General features: G+C 31.5%; 1 protein-coding gene across 1 annotated transcript in view; it reads left to right on the top strand.

The window, feature by feature from the left end:
* Positions 1 to 13,318, top strand: part of STPG2 (sperm tail PG-rich repeat containing 2) — a gene marked incomplete at both ends in the record, with an annotated part of 344,118 nt that overhangs the window by 231,513 nt on the left and 99,287 nt on the right. The window contains one exon of the mRNA XM_080796638.1: positions 3,981 to 4,140. Coding sequence (XP_080652764.1) covers positions 3,981 to 4,140 — 160 coding nt within the window. The remainder of the gene's footprint in view (positions 1 to 3,980; positions 4,141 to 13,318) is intronic.

Here is a 13,318-nt window from a genome sequence, read left to right as displayed (position 1 = left end):
TATAAATTTATATAAATATAAATATATAAATATATATAATATTATATAAATAATATTATATATTATTTATATAAATATTATATATATAATATAAATATTATATAATAATTATATAATAATAATATATATAATATTATATAAATAATATATATAATATATATATAAATATATATATAATATTATATAAATATAAATATATAAATATATATATAAATTTATATATATATTTATTTATTATATATATATAAATATATATATAAATAAATATATAAATATATATATATATATATTTGACTAAAGATTTTGATTCAGAGCTTTGATTGAAAGTTTCATTGAAGTCTTCTTAACTGATAAACTTCATTATAAAAGAAATTCCAGTGATTTTTTAAATAATTATATATTAAATAATTAAATATATTAATTATATTAAATAATTATAAATTAAATAATTTTAATAATTATATATGAAATATATAATTTCATATATAATTGAAATTATATATGACTGGAATATACTTAGGCATGAAATAACATCCAGAACAATTTATGCAAAAATGTAATCAAAGCTTATTGTAGCCAAAGCATAGTTAGTGATCTTTATTATATTATGCTTTCTAACATTTTATTTATATAAAATGCTGTCAGATCCGTTGTATATTGCTGTGGGCTCATCCTTCTAGTGATAGTTTACCTGATAAGTACCACAAGATTTAGATTCTACTCTGCCTTTGTGGCTCTGAGCTTGTCACCCTTTGAGTTTTGGGTTGAAGGCCTGAGGGTCTGTTTTATTTCTTCCTGCAAATTCCACCTTCAAAGTTTTCAGCTTTACTCTTTAGCTTCCTACCCCATTCAAGTTTAAGTATCTTGAAGAGGCTTGTATTTGGGCATAGGAAATTTTGTAGGGCCTCCAACTTGGTTGACAGAATTGAATAAAATCACAAAGTATGTGAAATTGTTCTTCCAAAACATAAATGGAGTGATGTGTTTTCCTTTGAGGCTGGTTGAAACTAGTGATTTTTTTTTTTAAATTGCCTGGGATTCTGTCTTCATGAGATTCCCAACAACTTAACTACTTTTCATTGTTGTTATTTGTTTAGGGCTTAAAATACTAGAAGCTTTTCTTTTAAATAGCCAGTCGACATCTCTCTAGGCAAGGAAGATATCACTGAGGATTACACATAGTTTCACACCTAATAGAATTAATAATGCTAATGACAACAATGATGGCAGTAGAAGGAAACACTAGTGCTTATTATGTGTCAGATACCATTCTAATACTTTTACATATATCAATTATTTTAATTCTATGATTATGTCATTTTTTGATAGGGCCTGGATTTTCCAGATGAAATCAGGATACCTTAGATTTACCTTTATTTTCCTTGAGGCATAGCTTTTATTTCATCAGGCATTTTATCACATTTTCCCTCAGTTTCTACTTGCTCTTGTTGTCCCTGGAAGCTGGACATAGCTTCTAGCACTGCCAGCCCCTCAAAGGGTGGAATTTTTAATGCTCTGTGTTTCTTTGAAAAACTGGCTACCAGTTCAAAGGCTGTGATTTAAGCCTATGACCTAGATTCATGTTCTAGCTAAAAAACTAAACCAGGAGGATGTGAATCAGGCATTTTTAGTTTTTGTGCCAGGACTTATATCTGCTGCAAAGTATGTGAAATTTTCCAAACAAAGGGAAAGGATACAAATAACTAGATTGAAAAAAAAAAAAAAGCATGAGAAATGTCTGTCATATCCACTCATTGTGTGCCTTTCTTATTTTCTGTGATGTATATAAAGGATCACCCACAGAGATTTGATGATCTTACCTCTACATACTTTTTTCTCCTACATACTGTTTTTTCCTGAAATGGTGTTTAGAGTACCATCTGTAGGTATGTTTAAATTATTGCTCTTAAACAATGTTTCAGATTTGTCTTGGTAACAATTTGTCTAGGAAATTGACTTGAAATATCAGTCTCTTAGACAAAATGAGAATTGAATATGAGTAAGAGGAGCTTAGAAGCATTGAAAAAGGACAAAAGTGGGGAATATGTTTTCAGAGAAGAATGGATATGCTATAGGAAGAGACAATCATGAACAAATGTAGTATATCTACACTTTGTAGAGGACACATTGAATCAATTGAAATTTAGGATAGCTAGTTCGATGAATTTTCCTTGGTGGGAATATACTGTTTTTTAAGAAAACTGATCACTTATGAAGTTTCTTATCTTTGCTTCAAGGCATTAAAAAAATAATAAAGAGGTTTCTATATGGCAGCAGCCAAAGCCATCAATCATATACAGGCTAGGCACTGGAAAAAGGAATGGGTGGTGATGCCAGGCAGGGTGTTACAGAAGCCATAACCATGATTCGCTTCAGATGAGAAAATTAAAATATATAGTAGGTACAATCAAGAGCTTTGCAAAGCTTCCCGAAACACTCTGAGTCTATTGTGTGCACTCAAGATTTCTTTGTGCTTTGGCACTCTCTCCCACTTTGCCTTCACACACCACAGAAGCAGCCCCAAAAGATCCAGAAGTCATCTTTGGAGCTACTACTGGTATTGCTTATCTTCAGCCTACCCTTACTAAATATTCTGTTGATGCTGGCAAGCAAACAACTGCTGACATATTTTAGTTGACTTACAGAGTGTGGTATTTGCTCTTTGACACGGAACTTAAAGCAGAAATGTGGGTTTTCATGTAAGAATCTCCTCCCCAGTACACATACCATATTTAATGATTCTTTGGAAATAGAAGATAATGTTGTTGGCATATGCTTGAAGGAGATAAGGGCATGAGAAACAAGAGAAAGTATGTTTTATAAAGTATGGCTCCTCGATGGACTTTAAAAGTATGATTTTTCAGTATCCAAATTTGTTTGAATTACTTGAAACATTAAAATACTTCCCTATTAGCCCAAACCCTGAATTTCATTGTTTATTATTTTTTTTTGTATTGAAATTAACTTTTGTAGAATAGTAAGATTATCTAATGCTTTTATGGAATTAGGTACCAATGTAAGTATTTTACTTGTTTTAACTCATTTATTTCTCATAACAACCCTTATGGCATATGATATAAATACTATTATTTTCTCCAGTTACAAATGAGGAAATTAAGAATCCCACAGTTTAAGTGGCTTGCCTAGGGTCCCTAAAAAAGTAAGGAGCAGATATTTGAAACCCGAGTCTAGAGCTGGAGTCTACACCATTAGCCATGTAAGTGTCCTGCCTACTAGAAAAACATTAAAACTTGAGAAGTTGTTTTTTTATACATAATAGAGATGAACAGATATGTTACATAGAATATGTCATATTTTAAAATAATTTGAGGAAAATGAGTTAAAAAGTTTTTCATTGAAATAATTAGTTAATAGTTTATAGGCATTAATTGTGCAACAAATATATGATATTTTATATTTAATTGAGTTTAGAATTATTATTACAGTTATTAATTTCCATGTGACTTATGTTGATTAAAAATGTTAATATAACTGTAGAGCATATAAACAACCATAAATGATAAAAGGGGAAGGCTTTCAAATTAATTGGAATCTATTAAAAATGAAATAAGCAGTCTCATTTGTAGAATAAGTTAAGTGTGCTCACATAGAACAGTATAGTAGTGATAGTATTGCTTCTTATGAAAATAAATAATCATTTTCATTCCTGTATGAAATTTGATTTTCATTATAACACTTGAAAATGAAAGTTTGATCTATAATATGAAAGGTTTTTTTAAAGAATATGGTCCTAAATTTCATAATTCTGTTTATTTTACCTTAAGTTTTGACAAGCAAATTTACAGTCTTATAAGAAGGGTATAAATTTAAGAATAGTCTTTTAATTTTTTTTAATCGATTAAGAGAATTTTCATATTTTTCCACTTATGGCATTGCTTAGTGTGAACATCTGTGCTACATGGTTTTATGTATTTTCCATTTAAGACATGTTAATGCTCATCCATTGAAATTCTTTTCAGGATATTCCAGCACCTGGCAGCTATGATGTTCAAAAATCATATGAAATGTCCCAAGTTCAACATAAATACATGCCGCCTCGTAGTTTTGTGGCTAAACTGAAACATGCCTCCTTTCTTAGCACAACTCCGCGGTGCCTACAGAAAGTGACTGATGGGCCAGGTAATTACAGACTGTTATTTTAAAGCTTTGAGAAAAAAAAAATCTAAGGTTTCCATGTAAAAATAGACAATTATAAACATACCTTTACATTTACCATGCCTCTTTTAAATATATAGGATAAAAAAGATATCTGCTTATTCAGTGAAAGATTTTAGATTTTTTTTTTCAACTGTAAGATTTGTTTGGAGTTTCATGACTCTTAATTTTACCAAAGACCATCTTATGAGTTTTAACTTAAAGTTAGTAAAGTCATTTTCTATTAGGGAAAAACCCAAAATTCTTAATATACTAGAACTGTTAGAGGAGAAAGCAATAGACTATGATTTGTAAAGTCATATTCAAGACATATAGCATGTTATTCTCAGGGAATTATTTTAATTTTTCTCAAGTATCAAGAAAACATCCATGTAAAAAAAATAAACATTTTTGGGGGGAATTACAATTCCAAAAACAATTTTGATTTTTAAAATTGGGATTAGTTCAGCTGCTAGTAATACTATTCTTAGACTAAAAATGAATGCATTAACTTTCCTTGGTAATGAGGTTAAATCAGTTAGCTGTATTTTTTCACACAGGAAAACTAGATAGAAAATAGGAACAATAGTTTTCAACAATAATTTTGAAATATATTTCCACCAAACAACCAAACTGTTTTAATGGCTCTTTATGAGAGTATTAAAAGAAAAAAATGAAACAAAATGGAGAAACTCATTCAGGGTTTCTGATGAAAAACATGTCAGCAAATGAGAATACTCAGAGAACCTGTGATCCATAGAGGCTTACTTTGTTTCTCATTGTCTTTCAATAATCAAGTATATTGCCCAGTTAAAGATCTGTTATACATCAAAATTTAACTTTTTAAAATTTTCTTTTTCTTCTCTTGAGTTACTGTACCATTGCTGATTTTGTCAGGTTTTAGCTTTGTTATGCAGAAGTGGTGCAGGGAAATTAATTCTTTCAAGTTCTGGTATTACCATGGTCACGATCATCAAGCACAATCAAATAATAAATAAATATCCACTTAAGGGTCTCTTGAAATAAATTATGTTGAACTTCATATTTTCTGAAGATTATTTTTTTCTCTCTGCCTTTACTGCTCTCTCCATAAAAATTTTTGTAGTTGGAAGGTATAGGAGTTTCAGTTAGGTGACAGGATTGGCACTGCGACTTTTCATTGTTTCAGGATTTAACATAGGGCAAGTAAATTCACTAATGGTTTTATTAGTTTTATTATTTTACAAAATTAAGAAAATATTTGCTACCCACTTGGCTCTCCTGAGAATACTAAAGATCAATAAGACTGTATTTTAAAGTCATTTTCAGAAGCTCTGAAGCTCATTAGAAGTGTAAAATCTTGTCAGAAAAAAAATGGATTTCTGAAGGTACTACCTGATACTATGATGTATAAAATTTGATTTCATCTGACATGTGCAGATATTGTAGTGATTAGAATTGTTCATATTTTTAAATTTAATCTACTATTTAAGATATACCATCTTGAAAACATGTCTTGAATATAGATTTAGTAGGTGACCAGGGCCAATTCAATTAATATCCGTGCTTCATTCTGGTAATTGAAAATTAACTTCCATTTGTCCTAATTCTCTTATACTGATCCAATCAAGGAAAAGATATTCAAGTGTGGTATTATCAACTCCTAAATAGATTCCTCATTTTTAATTGATTTTTACTTAAGCTAGGTTTTTTATTAATGAGTATAACAAAGAATTCTTGATTCTTTTTAGTTTATGCATAGTAATATGGTCTGTTCTAAAATGAGAATAGCCCATTTCTGTTTATAATTCTTAATACCATCTAACTTTTGCTGGGAATACCATCTAACTTAATATGATAAGTCTTGTGATTTAAAAAAAAATCATTGGCATATAATCAAAAGATACAGGGATAGTGGTTCTGTTGGTTTTATGCTTTGTATCAATTTTTATCCTATGAATGTTATCCTTTCATATCATATCTTAGAATTAAATTAAGAGAGAAGTGTTTTTTCAAGAAACAACAGATGTTGATGAGGATGTGGAGAAAGGGGAACCCTCTTATACTATTAGTGGGAATGCAGACTGATGCAGCAAGTCTGGAAAATAGTACGGAAGTTCTACAAAAAGTAAAAAACAGAACTACCTTATAATCCAGCAATCGCATTACCAGGTATTTACCCAAAGAATACAAAAATGCTAATTTGAAGGTATACATACACCCCGATGTTTATAGCAATGTTATCTGCAATTGCCAAATTATGGAGAGAGCTCTAATGTCCGTTGACTGATAAATGGATATAGAAGCTGTGATATATCTCTATCTCTATCTATCTTATCTCTGTCTCTATCATCTATCTATCATCTCTATCTCTATTTCTATATACATACTTACATACACTGGAATATTAGCCATAAAAAAGAACAAAATCTTGCCATTTGCAATGGATGTGTATGGAGATAGACAGTATTATGCAAAGTGAAATGAGCCAGTTAGAGAAAGGCAAATACCATATGATTTCACTCATATGTGGAGTTTAAGAAACAAATTATCATAGGGGGCAAAAAAAGACACATGCAAACCAAGGGACAGACTCTTAACTATAGAGAACAAATTGTTGGTTACCAGAGAGAAGATAAAGAAATGAGGTTTGGGGAATGGATTAAATAGGTGATGAGGATTAAGGAGTGCACCTATCATGATGAGCACCGGGAGATGCATGTAAGTGTTAAATCACTAAACTGTACACCTAAAACTAGTATTACATTGTATGTTAATAACTTGAATTTAAATAAAAACTTTTAAAAAATATTTTTTAATCCTATTGTCATTTAAACATTGGTAATTTTATTTTACCTTAATCCTAATGGGAAGGACCTTTTTCAGTTATACATCAAATATTTTATAAATCAGATAAAATTATTTTGTGTTGTTATGTGTGTATATACATATACACATAAATGAAACTGTAAAATTGAATCAATTTATAGAGCATGATAGGCATGTTCATTCCTTGAGTCATAATATTACTAAAAATTCAGTATTTTGCCTTATAGAACTTAACATGTATATTGTTATCTTTCTATCCATAAATAGAATAATTGGCAAATTAAAATTGATTACTAGATATTTTACATTTGTAGTTACAGTGTTGAGAAATGAGGTTGCAAATGATAAATTATGAGTTACGAGTTTGGTTGATAAATGGGTAATAGTCTTATGGGACTTATCAATTTATGGAGCATTCATTCAGTCGCTCAACATTTATGTTGATATATTTATTTCAAATTGTTTTAGAACTTTTATTAACATCATGGAATAATTGTTTTATTTATAAATGAATAGTATAAATATAAATGTAAAATTCATTTTCATTAGTCTAAATTAAAGAGGGAAATAGTATATTTGCAATCAGTATAGGTTAGACCATTAAATGTTGTATAACCAATGAAAACACATTAGAAAAATTTAATGAAGAGATTATTAAATGAGGTGCATCACATTATAAAGCAATCTACTCTTATTGCATCAAGTTTTAATTCATAAATATGTAAATGATTTTGTGATTGATCCAGCTCAGGTAAAGTAAAATTTTAGCTAACTGGAAAAGGGCTTAAACATTTCTTTATTGCTCATATTGACCTGTTTTTGGACATTTAGAGGAAGGAAATTCTCAGCAAATGTAAAAAGAAAATGAATGAAAATATCGAGTGTAGAGAACTGGGGGGGGTCTCATACAATGTGGTGGAAGTATAAGTTGATATCAGTGATTCTCAAGGGCAGGCTGGCTTTCAAATATATATGCCATTTAACCCCAAAATCCAACTTCTGGGATTACCTAGGGGACTAATTAATGGTATACCCCAAATTTAAGAATCAAGGAAGTTCACCAAAGAACACTAGTAATGAAAGTTTAAAATGTACTAAATGAAAGAAGAATGGGGTTTAGTTAATTCTCATACATCAAATGGATGGAGTCCTATGAAAATTTTAAACGTGGTATATATATTTAAACCTGGAAACAAGATAAGATTTATTTGATTAATAATTTAACAAATATGCACTGAGGGTCATTTAATAAATATGCATTGAGTCTCTTTTGTATTCACCACTATTCCAGGGCCTTGAACAAAATATAAACATTATTGTTTCATAGAGCTTAATTTGAGGTATAAGAGACATTTAATAGAATAGAAGAAATAGATCAATAAATTGATAGACGAAAGCAAAGAAAAAATAAAGAAAGAAAAGAAGAAAGAAAAAAGAATGAATACCAGGTGGTTATAAATGCTATGAAGAAAGATGAGAGAGAGAAGGAAGATGAAGTTCAGAGCAGGTTGAGTATAGTTTCAAAGAATTTTTTTTTTTTTAAAGATTTTGTTTATTTATTTATTTGACAGAGCAAGAGATCACAAGTAGGCAGAGAGGCAGGCACAGAGAGAGGGGGAAGCAGGCTCCCTGCCGAGCAGAGAGCCCAATGTGGCACTCAATCCCAGGACCCCTAGTTTCAAAGAATGTTATCAGAGAGGGCCTTATTGAAAAATAATATATAAGTAACCTCCTTCAGTTTGTTAAAGATTTTGTTTTGCTTTTGTTTGTTTCCTCTAAATGAATGTACATTGCTTTATAGTAAATAAAACTTATTTTAAGATTTTTAAATGAAGAAAAACAATTGAAGCTTAAAGCAAGATTTTTATTTTTAAATGAATGGAAGATTCCGTACCGTGTGTGGCATGTAAGACAATATTTGAAGGCCAAACATAAGAGGTATTGAGACTTACTTTATGTTGGAAGTATAGATCATTTCTCATGAAAATAACATTGTGATTTCTGCATCACATTCCCACAGGAATTTATTTCAGGAAACAAATATATTTTATCTTGGAAGTTAATTGAACATATACCATGTAGGTAGTTTTGTTCACCTTTTCAATAAACATAAGTAATACCTTTGACATAAAAGTCAGTGTAGTGTAAAAACTAATTATTTATTCTATTTTCTCAGTGGCTTGTAATATGATAGCCTCAGAAATGCTATAGAGTTCATTAAAATGCAGTTTATCCCTTTTGCTGGGTACAGTTAATCTAGTGCAGTAAATACATAGTTTTTGTTGTCACTTTTCTATAGCCTACAGAAATGCTTTTGAGATGTTAAAATGCAAGGTAATTCAGTATAGGCAAAAATAGATGAAATTTTTTGAGGATTTGAGGATTTGTTGATTCTGTATCTTTATTAAAAATAAATGGATGGGTGGCTCTTTCAGTTGACTGACGTGAGTTGGGTTCCATGCTGAGCATGGGGCCTGCTTGAGATTCTCTCTCTCCCTGTCCCTCTGCCCCTCCCTGCCTCAAGAAAGTGATGGAAATGTTTTAATTGAAAATGAACTAATTTTATTATTTTCAATCTCAATTTTGTTTCATTGGGCACTTTATATACATTTCAAAGAAATTATTATTTATACATAGTTTGCAAGTGACCTTATTTATTTATTTATTTATTTATGAGAGAGAGAGCTGAGCAGGGAGCCCGCCTTGGGGCTCAGTCCCAGGACCCTGAGATCCTGACTTGAGCTGAAGGCAGAGGTTTAGCTGACTGAGCCACCAAGGTGCCCTTCATATTTATTAACAGATATATATTATAGGCAAAATTATCCTATGCATAGTACATTGAGTTTTTGGAGTTATTCACTTTTTGAATACTAAAGAATCTTGAAGACTATGGGAAAAACTTCATTTGAGAAGGAGAGAATAAGTATGCAGGGGGCACGGGTAGGAAAGAACTGGTACACAGTATTTAGAACATAAAGGATAATAGAATCAAAGTTTGATGTAGAGTTATAGCCTTAAAGTAGAAAATGTTATAAAGGTATAAAGAATAATTGATGATATATGTATTTTATATAGACATTATATAGAGGAGAGCTTATCTCAAACATTTTGTGGGTATAACTTTATATAATGGAGTGAATTATAAATTGATAAAGCAAAGAGGCCACACATTTAAAAAATAATTACATTAGCCTGGAACTAAGAGGGATAGATGCAGTATATAAAATAAAAGGAGGCCTTCGGACTTTCAAATTTCTATAGGTAGGAAATTGGCTGAAAAACCACCTAGTTGCAAACACAGGCTACTTTTCATGGAAAAAAAAATGACTTAAGAGAACAGAACCAGAAACCCACAGAATGGAGTCGTGAAACATATTGAGCAACTCCCAAGGAGTTAGGACTGGATCCTAATCCTGGAACTAGCAACATGTACTCTGGTGGATTTGAAATGCCCTGAGACTCTGACTGCTATGTTCTTCCTGTCTTTCTCCTTTTGAATAGCTGTGTTGTTAGCCTTTATCTTATGTCTGTTCTACCATTAGTCTATAGAATATCTGTGGGGCAGTAAATTGTCTCTTTAGTTCAAGGCCTTTAGGTTGAGAAGAATGGTGTTCAAAGAGTTGTACAGAGGAACTAAATCAGAGGAGTCTGATACCATCTGAACCAGAATTCGATGACAAGATTCTGAACTTCAAATTAATGCAACAATGGGGTGAAATTTGGGAGTTCTCACAGTAGGGTGGCTTGTATTTTATATATGGCAAGAGAATGGACTATGGAAGATTGTGGCAAGAGAATGGACTATGGAAGATTGTGTTTTCCAAAGTTTTTGCCATTATATATTTCATCCTATAGTTCTTCACACAGTTCAGAATTGATACTGCTGTCATTGAGTGCTAGAGTTTATTTCTAATTCCCTGGTGGCCCTTTGGTATTGCTTCTGTAGAGTGTGGCAAAAGAGTTGCTATGTGACTTTTGAGGCTAAATTGTAGAAACTTCATGCACTTCTGGATAGTCTTCTCTGAATGCCTACTTTTGAAACTAGCCATCCTACCAGTGCACAAACCAAGCAGCCAGGGAGAGGTCCGTGAAGAGGAAATGAGGCTCCCAGGCCTATCTCCCAGCCAACATCCAGCAAGGACTAGCCAGCCCTGTAAGTAAGTGGAAGTGGAAGCAGAACCTTTAGTACTTAGTCAGGCTGCCCCAGCTGACACCCTGTACTGCTGAGATAAACCTTTTCTTCTGAGTCATGCCTAAAGTGCAGATTTTTGAGCAAAATAAATGATTATTTTTATTTGAAGCCACTGGTATTGAGAGGTAGATTTTTATGTAGCAGTAGATAATCAGAACAATTTCTAAGCAGAGAAAGACAAATGAAGGCAGATAAAGTTAGTGCTAAGTAAAAATATGGAATAATTGGACTGGTTGGCAAGACAAGGCTTCAGTATAGGTCTCAATGGTGATGTGGTCCAAGAATAGGAAGTTGATATTCTATGCAATTTATTAAGTTGGAGATGTGTTCAGGCCTGCAATTGAAGTTGAATCAAGAGGAAGGTTAAGTAATATTAAACTAAGAAATGTTTGATAAGGTAATGTAATAAGATGATCCATGTTGTGATATCATGTAAGAAGGTGGGAGAGAATATTAGAGTTGGGTAAATAATAGTCACACGGAGGAAAATTGCTCAATTTAGATAAATTAATGATTAAAAATGATGAGTTTTATTTGAATGAAAGTTTATAGTTTTCAAAACATTTCACATATATGTCTGGATCGTTATAACAATCTTATGAGGTAATGATCACTGTCTTTAAAAGGGAGAAAATAGAAAGTCAGGTAATTAAAAAGAAAAAAAATTTGCTCATATTAATACAGATAAAAAATAATAAATAGGAATAAGACTGAAATGGTTCATTTTTTTTGTTCATTCATTCATTCTTTATAAAAAATACTTTTTGAGCACATCCTATATTTCAGGCATTGCTATGAATAAAGGAGTACTACTCAATCCTTATCCTCAAATATCTTATATCTAGCAAGGGAAAAAAATGTCCACAGATAATTATAATAAAAATCAATTATTAGTGTCCCCTATGTCATAATTGTTTGCAAAATCACATATAAATTTATTGGTAAATGGATGAATTGATGTTATTTGAGAGTGAAAGTCCAAGATTGACAAACATTTGAATTACATTATTTTCTTCAAATTAAATCAATGGAAAGAAATAAAAAGCTAAGTACACTAATATATATATTATAGAAAGACATTGGAAATAAAATGACTGCTAATGACAGACAATTTGACATAATACACAGAAGTCAATGGAATATAATTTGATTATGAAAATCATAGTATTTTCTACTACAGTGCATGTTTCTTTTTTTTTTTTTTTAAAGATTTTATGTATTTATTTGACAGACAGAGATCACAAGTAGGCAGAGAGGCAGGCAGAGAGAGAGGGGGAAGTAGGCCCCTGCTGAGCAGAGAGCCTGATGTGAGGCTCGATCCCAGGACCCTGAGATCATGACCTGAGCTGAAGGCAGAGGCTTAAACCCACTGAGCCACCCAGGTGCCCCATACAATGCATGTTTCTTTAATGTGAATTAGCTCATATACTATGTTATTTAAGAATGGGCCAAAGAAATCAATAAAACTCAGAAATTGTCTTGGTTCAAATGCAGTTATGTTTTGAGGCAACAAGTATCAAACTTTCTTATGATTAAAGAGAAAGACTTAACAATATATGAAGAACTTAGGGAAAATAAGCCAAAAATTACATAATTGTGCCTTTTAGTACTGATTGTTACTAATCTGTTATACTTTTCACCATGTTAAGATTTTGAGGAAGCTGAAAGAACAGATAAAGAGGTTGCAAAGACAGTTCTCTTTGTATTAAAAAATCAAACCAACAACAACCCCCTCATAAAACAAAACAAAACAAAACAAAACAAAACAAAACACCCCAAAACAAAACAAAACCTCACAACAAAAATCCTTGACTCACGAAGTCTTCACCTCAGGTCAGATTTTTATTATTATTTGAATTTTTGTTACTGATGAAACTTGTTTTATTAGGAGAGAATGCCCTCAAGAACCTAGTCCTTGAGAAAGAAAGAAGCATAATCTCTAGAGTTAAAGACTGCAAAGAATGGGATGACACTGATGCCAAGTGGAGATTTAACTCCACTTTTTAATTTTTTAAGTATTTTATTTGTTTATTTGAAAGACAGAGAGCAGAGTGAGAGAGAGCATAAGCAGAGGGAGAGGGAGAAGCAGACTTCTTACTGGGCAGCGAGCCTGAGGGACTCAGTTCCAGGATCCCGCATCATGACCTGAGCCAAAGGCTCAGA

This window comes from Martes martes, assembly GCF_963455335.1.
Source record: "Martes martes genome assembly, chromosome: 2".
NCBI lineage: Eukaryota > Metazoa > Chordata > Mammalia > Carnivora > Mustelidae > Martes > Martes martes.
This window is presented reverse-complemented; position numbering and strand designations above follow the sequence as displayed.